Consider the following 15998-nt stretch of genomic DNA (forward strand, 5'->3'; position numbering starts at 1 on the left):
CCTGGGGAACATGATTGCCAAGAGAGATATAGCGCAGCTTTGGGGTTCCCAACGGCCTCCCACCGTGTCCGTATGGAAGGAGAACATGGACTGGTGCATGTTCAGGGAGAAGACTGTGTATGTGGCTCGTGGTAAACCGGGGGCATGGGGTAGAATCTGGGGGCAATGGAACGCGTATCGTGGGGGTATCTGTATTCCCCCCCTAGTGGACACCGATATTGCTTTGTCCCCCTGACCCTTGATGGTTCCTTGCGACTTTTTGAATAACCGAATATAGACGTTCCTCTCCCGTGACCCCCCCCCCCGACCTATCAGTACTCCTTTCTCCCGATAGCTATTTGAAGGTCTGAAGTAGAGTCCCCCGGATGTAGCCTGACCCACATCTTTTGCCCTTACGCCTCGCCTTTTGTTTTTATTTGTTATTTATGTTAAACCTATGTATCCTGCTTCCCTAGGACTATCCGGAGCCATGTACGGGGCTGGGCCCCGGGAGTCGACTACTGCCTTAACATCTGTATGATCCTGTCTGAATCTAGCGGCCGGCCCTGGTGGTTGTAGGCCCATGCTTGTAATTGATTTATTGTTCAATAACATTTTCAAAAAAAAAAAAAAAAAAACTAGGGCTCCCAGTTTTATGGTATTTTTTTTTTTTACTTTTCCGTCTGTAGTTATCCATATTTACTTTTTGCCAACTTTATCTGTATTTATCCATATTTATTATGGGGTTTGCGAAAAAAATAAAGCTGAAACTGGTATATTTCCGCATTTATTTAACCAATAAATATTCTGTCATACTTGAATGCCTTCCAGGTTTCAGTGATATGAACATCTGCTGAAGGTAAATCAATGCACTTATATGAAATATGCACATTTCAGTATCAGCCTTGTGCCTATCTACTGCTGTTTAAGCCTCTTTACTAAAATTATTTTCTTTTTTCACCCCCTTACCTATCAATCCACAAAGTTATTGACTTGGCAGTCATGTCAAAGTGTATTTAGAATCACTCAAAAGGCACCCAATTTCCGTTTTTTCCACATTTAAAAATAAATACAGACAAGAAAGTAATTGGTTTTCCATCTGTATTTATCTGTAAAAATCTGTAAAAACGGAAAACAGGGAGCCTTAATTAAAACACAAGGGAAGGTTTTGTACACACACATCCTGAACGCTTATATCTTAAGTGGCTCTCATTTGTGGTAATGAAGAAATAGGAGGCAAGGTGAAATTAACCAATAGGGGGGCACTCCCCGCCATGTGTTGGCATATATTACACTGCAGCAGCGTCTGGTCCTTAGGGACTTGACTATGGAGGAACAGACGTTCCGACACTGCTGGAATCGATCGCAGCGTAGGGCGGGGGGGGGGCGCCCATATGCGCCGGAGATCCCGTTGGGTATGGTGACAGCGCTCCCGCACGGGGGAGATTGGTCGAGCCTACAAGTATGGGAGGAGGCGGGTCTCCAAATGCTGGGCGATTTATACGAGGAGGGAGAATTGCTCCCTTATCAAGCGCTGCGGGAGCGGTTCGATCTTCCGCGGGGGGACTACCTGCTGCACGCGGCGGTGACTGGGGCGATGCGAGAGTACTGGGGGGAGGGGCTCCGCGAGCCTCCTACGTCCGCGGCGTGCCAATACGCTATGATGTCGGCGGGCACCCGCAAGGCTGTCACCTGTCTCTACTCCAGAATGCTGAGCGAAACATTACAACCACTGACAGCCCTGAAAGACAAATGGGAAGAAGATCTCCAAACAGAGGTTCCCGATGCTACGTGGGCGGGCCTGGTTAGAAGGGCCAGAAAGAGTACGAGAAATGCCCGCTTCCAACTGATCCACTTCTATGTCCTCCACAGGGCTTACCTTACTCCGGGCAAAATTCGGAAATATTTCGGGGCGGAGGAGGCGGCGTGCCCTAGGTGCGGCACGATTGGAGCGGAGCTCGGCCACATGCTGTGGGATTGCCCCCGCCTGAGTGATTATTGGAAGGCTGTGTGCGAGACGCTGACTGAGGTGACAGACAGGGAGATGCACTGTAGTAAAGCAGTTTGCGTTCTGCACTGGTTCCCACACACTCCCAAGAACAAAACCACGAGTAAATTTATAGATATGGGTCTCCTCTTAGCAAAAAGGGAAGTGACGAGACTGTGGAAATCAAAGTTGGGCCCCACGCATAAGAGATGGCTTAAGGAGCTGCAGAGGTGGGCGGCGAGCGAAAGCACACTTAGGTACCAGCTAGCGAGCCGTAGGGAGGATGATAAGGCATTGGAGGCGGCCACAGCGTGGGAGGTGATGGTGCAGGCCCTGGGCAACAGTGAGACTGAAGACGGAGGGGTCCCATCGGACGGGGAGGGCAGCCCCCGGGCTACTCCAGTCGCACACACACAGTAGATAGGTAAATACGACACAAAAGTACCCAAACTCATTTATTCGAGCCTCCGCCAGGCGTCGATGATAGCACTGTTGGGGTGGGGAGGGAGGGCGAGGGCACTCGGGGTTCGGATTGGGGGATGGGTTTAGTTGGGGAGAAGGGGGGGGGAGAAAACATTTCAAAGCAGAACGTGGACGTCCTGGAAGTAAGCTAAAGTCATTAGCCGCTGAGATCGTTCGGGGACACTGTCCATCCTGTTGACGCTGCCCGGCCTCCGGGATGTGGGCTAATAAGCTGTGTACGAAGATATCCTGGCCTGCCGGAAATTTGGCACAGGGGATTGAGGCGCAGACCCGTAATGTATGTACAGTGATGATCCTGTGATTCTGCAATAAAAACGGTTTAAAAAAAAAAAAAAAAGGTGAAATTAACCAATTGCCTAGGATCACACAATTAAGTCAAGTGGGAAAGCCAGGACGGGTACCAGGTTTTCAATTTTGCAATTCAGCCACCAGATGAGTATCTCTTTCCCTCTCACATTTTACATTAGAAGTTAATGGTTTGCTTTTAATTATTGGTGCATGAGAATAGAGGGTAGGTAGCAGGCAGATGTCACATGAAGGCCCGGTTTGTTGTCCACACCATGCATTTGCTTCGTGTCCCCCTACTCCCACCTTTCATCCCCCCGACCCTAGCATTGCTGGCATAGGTGCAGCCCTTGGACATGCCACAGATAGTACTTTATGGCCCCCCGTGAAATGTTTGCGAGTTACCATGTTGTGGCCAATATAGGAGCCTGCTGAACTGGAGCAACATGGGGTTGCTTCCCTCCAAAGTCCTACTTGGAAGTGAGCAGCAATGTACAGCAGGCGGAACCTAGTGTGCTACCTTAATAGCAGATTAAAGAGCTGAATTTGTATTTGATGCGGCGACGCGACTGGGGGTTTATTACAGAGAGTCCGCCCCCGTTGGGAATAGACTTAACATCTCTTGAGCCCTATAGTCAATTAAAAAAAAAAACTGCATTTTCCAAAGGAGAAGAGATCAACAAATATATCAACTCTATATCACACTCTACACACATTTTAAGAACAAGTGTCTCACTATTATGATATATCATAAAAATATCAAACTTTTATATTGATTCCCAACAAATCATACTACAAGCTCTTAAACTCACAATATAAATATATTTGCGTCAAAGACGAGCTACTTGTCCTGCTTTAGAATAATTACAAAAAACACTTTCCTCCGTACAAATTCTTTTTAAACATCTGCGGTCTCTGCTATTTCTGCCTACTGTGTCCACAATGTTCATAACCGTATTAGCTTCAAAGGCCTGCTTACCTTTGCCATAAATCTGTGGTGCAGAATACTTGTTTCCCACTTTAACGAGGAAAGGGGTGAGGCGGTGAAAGAGATAAAACGCTCCCCGACTTAGGGCTCGTCGACAAGCTTCGTCCTCTTCCTTTAACTCAAACAGGTGTCTGTAATGAAGATCGTGAATAAAATAGGTGCGTGAGTTATTTCCGTGAAAAGAAACATTCCAAAAAATATCAAATATGACACTGCTCACTGCTTATTGAAACAAGTCCCAGAGGCTGTATATTTTGTGAGTAGTTTTCGGCACATACAGGTGGACAAAAACACCCACATGGACATTCGGCCACTTCTTGGTTTGTTTTGATCTAAGTACATCTGGTGGTATTAACACACTTTTAAGTAGGGGTGGGCGGAATTTGCGAAATTCACTTTTGCAAAATATCGCGAAAATGTTAAAAATTTCCGCAAACATGCAGAAATATCGCGAAGACGCAGAAGTTTTTTTCCCGCCCGTTCGCGGTATTTTCTGCGTGATCGCGGCTCGCCAACTTACCCATGCGGTTGATCACGGGCGCGGCCATCTTGTTTTCACTTGTCCCGCCCGCTCGCGTTCGATATGATGTGCCCGTGTCCTCACGCTCTCGCTCGCGGTGGAGAATGACGTGTTCGAGATTTCAAGCATCTTATATTCTCGCGGTGCATGATTGCGAGAAGAAAGACGTGATCGCGCGACGAAAGACGTGATCGCGCGACAAATGACGTTAATGCGGGCGCGAACTGTCGCGAGACAGCGCAAATGGCTACCAACAATCCAACATCTCGTGGAGAACGCGACCGGATCGGGAAAACTTGTCGGCGAACGCGGGGTTTCAGGTAAGGCGATCGCGCGCGCGCGCATGTATTTTTTAACAGTGTGAGCAAGAACAACATTTCCGGTAAGATGCGGATTGCGGAAATTTTGACATTTTCGCGCTCTCCGCGGAACGAGAAAATGTCAAATTATCGCAATTTCCCCGAGCAGAATGGAATTTTCGCCAGTGCCTACTTTTAAGGGTTCCTGTATCAGCATTTGTGAATGTAGGCTGATGATAACACCCACTATGGAGTTTAAAAGTGTGGCTTGTACCACTGTTTATATTCCTCTGGTGAATCTGCCTGGGTATCTAAAAGGCTTAATGTTTGGACTTTCCATTTAGTGTGAAAGTAGAGCTCACAGAATTGTCAAACCGAGCCGGCCATTAACGTCTAGATCCCAATGAGATTCACTGCAGTTTTTAGTTATGAGTTGTTAGTACATCTGTCCAAACAGACTTTTTGGCTCAAGGTCCATCCCTTTCAACAAATGGCTATTTGATCATCCTCTTTCAGCCATAGACTCAAGACTTTGCAACTCACATCTTGGTTCACAAGAGGAGGACTATCTCTGTTTCTCCGAATGCTAGTGGTTTTTATGGTGTATCTTTCCACCTCCAATGCAGAGCTTGCACAGAAGGCCATGAAGGACTTCTTTACAACTATAGGCCTCTCGGTCTTCTCCTGTTGGCTCTCTTCCGTCAGTCCAATGTCTCTCGCTCTTCCTTTCTCCCTTCTGCTCCTCTCTCGTTTTTGTGTGCTCCTTGTTCCATCAGCTTACCACCACCTCTCGTTCTTCTCTTCCTCTCATCTCCTTGTCTTCCTTTACCATGTATGTTCCTCATTCCTATTCCCACCACCATCTCTCGTTACTCCCTCCTGTTATTCTCTTTTCCATGTGTTCCTTATGCGCTATCCATCCTCTTCTTTCTCCTGCCCGCCCCACTTTGCTTACCCTATGTGCCCTCCTTGGTCTCCTATCCACCATTTGCCTTTAACCCGACTGCCTATTCCTCTCAGTAACTGCTCATAATTGCCACAGGAACCATGTATTGATGTTTCCTCTCCTTTGATAGCAACAAAAGGCTTCTATTCTGAAGGTTCCCTTGTCTCCAATACAGTCCTCATTTTGCTTGCATGTTGGACGAATATTGCGTGGTAAGGCTGCTTTATTAGTCCTTGCTTTCTTTCTATGCTATAGAAACTAAATAATTAGTGTAATGAAGGTTCACTTGCCATCAATGCAACACAAAAAGATGACAGATGGAATTTCGAACATTGTCAAACATTCACCCCCAGTCACAGATTTGGGTTTAATCCATCGTTGTTTTGATCGCCACGCCATTCCAGTTAGGTCCCAGCCATATGCAGATCAGCCTTGACGTTGTGCCCCATGGGAACAGTCTAGCCCAAACTGCCATGCCAGGTCCTCCCTGGACCGGAAAACAAGCATCCTGGGACCGGTTTCGGTACATCACCCCTCATCAGCCAGGCTAGCTTGAAACTGGTAGCGTCAAACCTTTATTTGCCACAAACAAAACAAGTTTGTAATTAAATTAATAGAACTTTTGATATAGCCTGCCTCTCGTTTTTGTTCTAGCTTTAATGGTCTTATTATGCTGCTTGTGTTACCACATTAAACCTAGACCTACTTGCTTTGAAAATGCTTGCTAATTTTGGTTTTCCAACACAATATAACCATAATGCACTCTGCATGCAGGCCAAAGGGATGGAGTGGCCTAGCACACTATATTATCTAGGCTGGAGTGCAGTCTATATTTCATTTCATGCCCATTACCAAGTGGAGTAATGATGGATGCACTGGGGCATGGCACAACTGACATGCAGGTCTTTCTGCCTGACTGACCTAAGGTGGGCACAGGACAGAGACCAGAGGAAGAGCAATGCATAGAATTAGATGAATAATACACATACCTTTAACGTAGCAAATTGTCACTGTCAACAATGAAGATGAAATTGGAAAATGAGTCCCTTATAAAAATTAACTTGATATATAAAAAACAAGCAATCAGCCTCGAAAACACATAAGGAAATTTGCAACTAAGACAAAGGTGTCACCTCTGCTAGATCAATATTACTTTAGACAATTCACAGACCCTTCTGGACCCCGGACGAATGATTCAAACCTGGTCTCCTAAAGTCGGACAATTGCAGTCCTGCCGAGAAACCACAGGATACCTAGAACAAATGCTCTTTAAGTGTAAACATTCAAAACCACTCTGAGATGATATGGACAAGACAATCAACGAGATACTTCAAAAAGATATCCCACTTTAACTCATCACTATTGCTCTAGGCACGAGCTCTATGGTAACGGACCTGCTCCTAATACTGGACATCAAATCTATCCTATGAGAATGAAAGAACTGCAATAACGTATCCTATCACACTTGGTGGGCCTGAGTGTGTTGTTCAAGAAGTGCAGACAACATCATTTGTAACAAAGACTTCAAAACGAATTCCCCATGTAAACTATGGTTCAAACTAGACCTACAGTTGCAAAGGTCAATACTATGGACATATTGGAGACTCACAGATACAAACACCACTGACATAAACTATAATACTCTACAACTAGTACGTAGTACCACCCCGCCAGCCATCTACACTGCATTTCACTGACAGATATTCACAGCAGGTACTTATATCACTTAGGTTTACACAATACACACTCAGATGGGCTTTCAAGAAGCACTCGGACCAGGCTTCTTAACCCCTGCTCCCGCACTACTTTTTCCTAATATTTCTCTCTTCTCTCCCTTCTCACTTATTAATTATAGAAGGGACACAAGTCCATTCACCAGAGGAGCCTCTACAGACATCGATTTTGATCATAATGGATCCTGAAATCCATTACATCCCGAAGTCTGCATATCTAATATTGTTCAATGAAACTATGAGACTGTAATAACTCATATGTATCTGTTTTTTCAGTTTGTTTCATTAAAATCGAATACAAATTTGTGAATCTAAGGGGGAAAAAAAGAAACTAAGAGTTTTTGTTCTTGAATGCTGACGTGGCTTCAGCTCCAGTTCCATTCTGTTGGGCATGGTGTTTAGAAAGTTTCCCTGCCTGCTGTTAGTCAATTGAGTTAATTCTATGAAACTGATGTGACAATTCTGTTATGTATTCCCTCTGTTTCCATTCTTCAGTGTTTGGTTTTGTTTTCATTTCAATTTCCACTTAACGATAGCAGTCCATGGAAAAGACAGAGGTTGCCATCTACACTCTCCTGGGGGTTTGGGGTCCTCACGGTATATCGAGATGGTGGTCTTGCTTTCTCCATGACCACTACATTGATTAATACAATCCTTTGTAATTTGCATCCCTCAGAACAAAAGTAATAAAAGTTGGTGTTCAAAAGATAATTGTTTGAAGTTATTCTGCATCTTATTTCGGTTTGTAGTGTGAGACATTGGGTTGAGGGGGGTGAAACCCTATTCAAGCAACAGCCACTATCCTTGTCAGTGTAAACCACAAAAATTCACAAAATGAACCTGTGCTTAACCCTCTGGTAACTTGGCACAAAAGCAGTCAGGCTCAACTTAGAGGCAATGGGTAAAGTATTTATGTGGCACACAAACAGTAATTAAGTGAAAACACAGCACAAGAAAAATCCCAAACCATTTTAGAAAGTAGAGTAAAATTGAATACATTATTTGAAACCAAAATGACAACAATCCAATCAGCAGAAAAAGAGTTAAGAAGTTTTAAAGTTTAAAGTGAAAAATAGCACCTAAAAGATCAAAGCATCAAGCATGAACACCTAGTCGCGCGAGACCGAGCAAAGTCTAAAGTTGGTGCAGACTTCAATGGAGCACGAAGCGGACACAGAAAGCAGATTGGGATTGGTCTATACTTACCTTCAGACTTAGAAGAAATTTTGAAAGAATATGTCTGAGAAGATAAAGTTTCAGCGGGGCAAGGCACAGAGAGCAGGGCACAGCTTTTTGAAGTGCAAGTGGGGATACTCACAGCTCCATCCCCCGTCCTGTTTGACATGGCCCGTTCAGTAACACCTAGTCCCTCTATTGTGTAGCTGCCTGGGAGGAATACACAAAGGCCAACTGACATCTACACCCAGTTATGACCCAGGAACAGGTTGCACGAACCAAATGGTTAGGACAAGAAAATGACAACTTTCTAAAAGTGGCATTGTCAGAATTGTGACTTAAAATTTGAGTTTACCATTAAAGAGGATTTTAAATTAAAATTTCTGAGGCACCAAATAAGACTTTTCTACCGACTCCAAAAGAAAAGTTAGCACTTATTAAATGTAATAAGGTTACCCAAAGTTATCCTGTTGGAGAGGTAGGCCTCACAGTAGTGAACAACCAATTTGTGAGTTTTTCACTACCAGAAAATGTAAGGGCCGTGGAGTTAGGATTTTTTTGGTTAGTGAGATGGAAGTTGAGGTTGCCGAGTGAGGTCAAATTTGTTTGCACTGAATGCAACAGGGGCGAAGAAGTCTCTGAGGAGATTGCTGAAGGTGGCGAATTGTTCGGGTGGTCGGTAAGCTTGGGTGCCTTTGATGAAGGTGCGGTCTGAAGTCAGACGTGCATGTGTTCCATGAAGGTTGTGGTGGAGGTGATGCAGGTGATGGAGTCATTGTGTTTGCCGGCGAGTCCTCCTCAAGGTTTGTCCGGTCTCTCTGGGCGCGAGATCTTGTAGCCCGCTGGAATGGCTGCAGCAATGGTGGTCTTCGATGTGAAGTTTAGCCAGGTCTCTGTCAGGAAGATGATGTCCGGGGAGTGCATCACAATGGTGTACCAGATCTCGTTGGTGTGTTTGCGGCGGGATCTGGTATTGAAGAACATGTATGCCAGATGGGGTGAAGCATGTATGGCGCGAGGGGATTGAGTGTTGGTGCAGGTGAAATGGCAGTGTGTGCACGAAAAAGGTCCTACTGTAGAGTGAGGTGAGGCTCGGAAGCAACTGATGTGGCAGTGGCCGGTGTTGAGTGTGTGCAGGCTGGAGGCTGTGTAACGATGACACTTGGTCATACCAGGGTCCATGGCACCGGGCTTGCCTTTGGGTTAGCTGTGATTAAGTAAGCCCTGGATGGGAGGAAGAGAGAGGGCGGGGTGTGGAAGGCAGGAGAAGAGATGCAGGTAAGGAGCTTGGGAGGTGCAGAAAGCTCAGGACAGGGGAGGCAGGAAAGCACAGGAGTCACGGGCGTGAAGAAAAAACAGGCAAGAAAAAAAGGGAAAAAGAGGCACAAAGTAGAGAGTAGAAAAATGAGCACAAAGAGAGAGAGTGGGAAGTGGAAATTTGATCACAAAAACAGATCATTCATATAGTCTCATTTCACCATTCATACACTTGGGTATTCGACCAAGTAGTATAAATATTTCTTTACATTTTTTCGCATTTTTTGATAGACCGTATTTTATAGTCGCGTGTCACCGTGACATCAGCATATAGAGTCATACCTTTTCACTTTCGCATTCTACAGAAGTTCACACGGCATTCACCACCGCTTGAATCTTTCCTTGGTATTATTAGGTAAGCTCTCTATAGCATAGAGAGGAGCGTTTAGTATTTTACTGATTTCGTTCTTCAGGCCATTTAACAATTCTCTACCGTTTTACAGATGATTCATTTCTACGATCTTTGCTTACCCAACGCGCGCAGTAAGTAATTCACTCACTGCGATTACACTGAATACTTCTCTTTATGCCATCTTTCTTTTGGGCATTTCAATGTTTGTTCTTTTACTAATGCACGCCTTTCTTCAATTCAACTACATACGCGCACCCTGTGGTACAACCGAGTTGATCTTTTTCGGCTATGACAATTTCTTCACCCCAATCATGCATGTCTTTTAATTTTAAACACAGATTGTTTTCAAATGTGCACCACGTGGTAAAATGGAATTGATTATTTTGACTGCCAACTAGTTTGATCACTCTTAACACACGGTCATCTGTTTTTTCAGTTATGTCATATTCTTTCATACAGCGCATTTGAAGCTATTAACAACACGTACTTCATTAAAATATAGCTCTAATCACAATAGGTTAAATCCAGTGCCTTGACTGATAAGTACATTGTTTTCCACATTTTCATTTTTCAGAAATATTTCCCCTGAAGAAGGTTCTATGGCCCGAAATGCATTGGGCTAATGATCAATTGTAATACATCTAGAAGCGACGCAAGATGAAAACAATGTGTGGACAACACAAGTATATATTAATCACAGTGAAATGAACTTGATTTGTTTTGAAGAAAATAATAAGGGAAACGTACAAACTACAGTTCGAAGTAAATAAAACTTTATTGATACTTTAAAGAAACTCGTTTGCTAGTTAATGAAATGCATACATAGCATGCTGGAGTGCAAAAGGGGGACGCCCCTCTGCGGAGGATAGCGCTATCATTATTCTATATCCATCCTTGCTCTCAGGAGGATCAACCTACTAGCACCACCGATCTGGATTAACAGCACATACTCTTCACAAAATTGAGCGCGTTTGTTATCTTTTATAGGTTAAAATTGGGAAACGGGCACAAAGAGAGAGAAGAAGGAGCGCAAGACTGAGGCGTGGCATCGAGGCCGGGTCCAAAAGGGCCTTAGACTGGTCGGAGGACCAGTCTAGGTAAGTGTGAGATGTGGCCTGGGCATTATTTGTACTGTGGTTAGAAATATGTGTTTCAGAGGTGAAGCACGCTAGTCTGCTGAGAGGTTTGGGGTTTAGAGAGCTTGCATGTGATTCCACCCTTTTAGGCCCCGGCTGAAAAAAGGGAGAATCTGAGCAGCTTGTCGATGATATGCATCGGTGCAAGACCCACCTGTGAACCAGTGGTCCAATTTGAGAGGACATGAAGATTTATGGCAGCCAGGAGAAAAAGAAAGTCACCTTTCCCAATTTATTCATCTGTAGCTCAAGATAGTGCTGAACTCTTGTATCTAGGAAGCTGGAGAACGGACCATGAGAAGACAGGGAGAAGACACTGGAAAGAGGCAATCAATAAACCATCCAAGTAGTGAACAGCAAACCAGAGACCCAGACGTCATACAGTTCCCACCACCCAAGGACTGTGACAAAGAAGACAGCCTGGGGAATGAGTTCTCGCACAGGGAGCAGCAAACTTGTGGTCTGATCATATTATGGATTGGGCACAAGAAGCACAAATACTTAATTGTTTTATCATCAGCATGCCATTGTGATGGGGAACTGCAAGTGTTGGCATGAGTGAGGCAGTTCTTCAACAAATCACAAAAGAATTTGAAGACATGCTTCCTAATGAAGTCAAGAGAGGAATAAAAGAGAAAACAATTATTATAATGGAAAGTAGTTCTTCCGAATGGAAGAGCAAGTGATCACTATTGACGATGTCCTTGTAACAATGGCCAGGCACCTCATCGAAATGGAAGGAGAGATGCAGGGAGTTCACAGTGGCTGATGTGACATCTGATGCAAAGTATATTTCTGACAGAGAGTGAGAAGTGGGGCAAGGTGAGAAGTGGTATGGGGATTGCTGAGCTCGGCAGCAGGGCAGAAAGAGAGATTGTAGTTCAAGCAACACAAGTGGAGTATCACTAGCCTTCTCAAACTAAAGTGTGGCGAAGCAGTGGAGAAGGCCGGGACTACAGCACATCAATGAGCTGCTGGTTATGAAGTTAAATTCCTCTTTTTTTAAATAATTTTGAGGGTTTTTTTCTCAATATAAAAAAAAGGTAGGGTATGGTTACAATGTATCATGCACCATGGGAAAAATGGAGACGATAGCCAGTCATAACATGATAACTTTGGAAGAGGAAATGACGTATGAAAGCTGTTAAACAGACAAAATGAGCATACATTGTCATACAGATACAATCCAAAGAGTGTAGAACATCTGGAATCGAGTCACGAGTCCGAGGACGCTTACAAGTATGGAGTAGGATAGTGTAAGATCTTAACTTAAACCTGTCGGGCACCCCAATGGAGTGGATGTGATAAAGTAGGGTAGTAAAAGAGAAGAGCCTCAATCATAAGTTGGGGGAACGTGATAGTGGAAGCAAAATGTATAACGTGGGAGGTAACGGGAACACCAGCGGGGGCAAAAAGTGGCCATCTGGGAGAATGAAGGAGAGCATGGGTCGAGGACACAAGAGGTAAGGGGGTACTGAAGCTGGCACCAACATGAGCATGAAGTTCAATGCCTAAGGTGACATATGAGGGCAAATCGTAAATGTATTCACAGAGGTGGAGACTGCTGAAATGATTCTAAGATGTGGAAGAGCAGCACTGTGTCAGGTCAGTTACAGGTAAGGGACAAGTTGCTTTGCAGTACTCTGAGCTTCTTTGGGAACATGTACAATTTTTTTTACTACATATTACTTTATTAAAAGGTATAAGGGAGGCTCATGTAAGAAATGGATATATATACTCGGTTAACTGTATTGAGGATCTCTCTGTGGTGCCCGACCTCTGGTTCTGCTCCCATCACACTCCTACCCAACTTTTTTCCATCACTAACCAGTTTTTGGGAGCTGGGTGAAAGGCTTTCTTCCATTGGGACTACCCCAAGCTGGATAAATGTTCATTTACATGTGAGATTGATTTCTGGAACAGTTTGGGGTACCTGGTTGTGACCCCCTCCCCACCACGTCCCCCAAAAATGCTTGAAACTTAGAAAATATTTTCCTAAGGAAAAATAAATACTTCGTAAAGGGAGTGCCTAGTTCAAAAAGCCACAGAAATAGGGTACACAGAAGAAAATCAGAAATCTCTTGAACCATTGAGTAGAAACCCCTAATAAGTATGCCAGCAGTTGTAAGCTTTATTCTCCCTGTCTAGAAACTCAAAACTCAAATGATTACTGCCAGAAAAGTATGGGATTCTTCTGTTTCCCTTAGTTTTATTTTATAGTATTTGAATGGACAGTTAAAAAAAAATGTCCACACTTACTATATAAGATAGGATATTACTTGTAGAGCGAACTTATACCCGAGGGTGTCAAGGCGCTGAAACAGGCAAAAACAGAAGAGACATAGAAGAAGAGCATCTACAGCCATCTGGGATGAGCAAAAGCCAGGTTTTTAGATGCTTTTTAAAAACTAGATAAGAGTCCGTGTTGGAGATAAAGGTGGGCAGGGAGTTCCATAGCTTAGCAGCCGCTACCGAAGAGGAGCGACCACCCCATCTTCACATACACTAATATTTAGGTTTGGGACAAAAGAGACATTTTATAAATATTTTGTTTGATTCTTTCATTCGAAATCGTTTCGTTTTCTGTGAAAAGGCTTCCAGTCACACAAGAAAAAGGGAAGTATTGGATACTGGTGGACTTTCTCACCCTCAAAGCTCTGAACGGTTGGAGCTGAGATGCCCAAAACATTTTAATCTATCTTTTTTGCTCCTGTTTTCGTTACATAGAAAAGCACCATAAAAAGCGCTTTCCTTTACCTAATAATCCTGCAAAAATGCGAAACTTCCTTAATTCACTCTCAATTAGACGTTTGTGTGTGTTTGCATGAGCTTCACATCCTAACAAGACATTATACTGGCTCTGCTATCCTAAAAACATTGTTCCTAGGCGGTCTCTGCAGCTATTATCTTTTGATAAATGAAATCCCAGATAATGAAACACACCTCTGTGATTTTTGTTTTAGCTTGAGTGTGTCAGGGGCGGTATTTGAAGCATGCAACAATAACAACAGAAACAAAACCCAAAACCCAAACCATTCCCTGGCTCCATTGCCCTTCTTATTCCTACATTACCAAGGTGCACTCAAGTTGATCACAACTTAAGTGAGTCATAGCTTTGATCTATAACACAAACAAGAAACAAGAAATAGCAATTATGAATAGAAAACCCTTCAGTTCCAGCAAACAAACCTGGTTTAGCGCTTATTCGTACATTACTGACCCATAGGCCAAAGAGGGGGATCTGCTTTACCTTCATGGTTTTAACTAAGAACTCATAACTAGGACATAAAAGCTTATTTCGCAATGTTCTAAAAGCAAATGTAAGAGACGTAGCCTTAGCTCTTAAAATGATATTCAAAAGATACTCTATCGTCAAATGTAATTACTAAATACTTCTAAGTTTTAACAGATTCAATTTCTGAACCATTTACTTTCCATTCTCTCATACCAGGTTTAGAGTGAATTACCAACATTATTTAAGTTTTCTTTATATTCATTTGTAGGCTATTGCCTATAATATTGTTATTAAATTAATCTATTAGGTGTAGTAGGCCTATTGGAGTATGCCTAAGCAATATGGTATCGCCGGAGTACTTGCAAGTATTTTATGTTGGTACCTGAAAAATGGGGCGAATGAGAAATAACTTTTTGTAAGTGAAGAGGTAGATTTGCCATAAATAAATTAAAAAGACATGGAGCTAATACACAATCTTGTTTCAATCAGCTAAAACTGTTTCAAGACAACGGGCTGTACATCTACCGTCACCCAGCTGTACCCCGACCCATGTATTTGTGTATAACAATATGATCATGCTCACTAGTTTCTGCTGTATACCCCATGCTACCAACTTTGCCCAGAATACTGTGCGGGGAACAGAGTCAAAGGCAGCTTTCAGGTCTACAAGAAAGATATATAACTTTTGGCTTTTATAGTTTGCCCTTTCTGCTAACATTGTGAGGGATATTAAGTTTGTGATTGTCGACTGACCTCTTCTAAATCCAGATTGATATATTGGGATTATATTTGATATTGAGGCCCATTCTTCCAAATCCTTCAGTAGGCATGTTGCAAAGACTTTTGCCTCCACAGCTGTTAGGGCTATTAACCGATAGTTGGCTGGGTTATCTGCTGAGCCGCTCTTGTAGATAGGTTGTATCATACTCCCTTGCCCGGATTCCGGAACCAATTTGGTAGTAATTACATCTTTGAATAGTGGGGATAAAATGTTTGCCCATAGGACTATACTGGCTTTGAAAACGGCATTAGGAATGCCATTGGGGCCGGGTGCTCCGTTTGCTTTAATCCCACCTATTATTGTTAACATTCCCTCATTTATAGATTCAATTATTAATACATTTTCATCACAAGGGTTTTCTTTCTCTACGCTCCTACAACTTATGTCGGTTGAGTTGACTGAAATAGTCCATTGCACATTAATACCCACGTCAGTTTCTGGCAGAGCCCCATGCAACTTAGAAATGAAGGCAGCCCATCCTGTTTCAGATATAGCACTGAGGATGAGAGCTGGACTTTCACTGAAGGAGCTGTGGGGATTCTCTCTCCAAGACCTTTTGAAAAAATTGTGGACAAAAATACATTTAACTGTTTGTAAAGATATTTGGTAACAGCTACATGTTTGTCAGTTAGTGCAGAATGGGTATTCATTAACTATTTCAATACTTTGGAGGTCTACCAGGCAAGCCCAACATTCCACAGGGATAAAACAACTTTCAAACCAAACAGTGGGAAAACAGTAGATTTTTGTACAATTTGACCAGATATTAGGTAGGCCAGTC

General features: G+C 43.3%; 1 protein-coding gene across 2 annotated transcripts in view; it reads right to left on the minus strand.

Moving 5' to 3' along the window:
• Positions 1-15998, minus strand: part of NUDT13 (nudix hydrolase 13) — a 620793-nt gene that overhangs the window by 404385 nt on the left and 200410 nt on the right. For both annotated transcript variants that reach the window (XM_085603801.1, XM_085603802.1), the window contains exon 3: positions 3714-3853. In XM_085603801.1, the coding sequence (XP_085459927.1) occupies positions 3714-3853 (140 nt within the window). The remainder of the gene's footprint in view (positions 1-3713; positions 3854-15998) is intronic.

The sequence above is a fragment of the Triturus cristatus genome, chromosome 1_2, assembly GCF_964204655.1.
Source record: "Triturus cristatus chromosome 1_2, aTriCri1.1, whole genome shotgun sequence".
Lineage (NCBI taxonomy): Eukaryota > Metazoa > Chordata > Amphibia > Caudata > Salamandridae > Triturus > Triturus cristatus.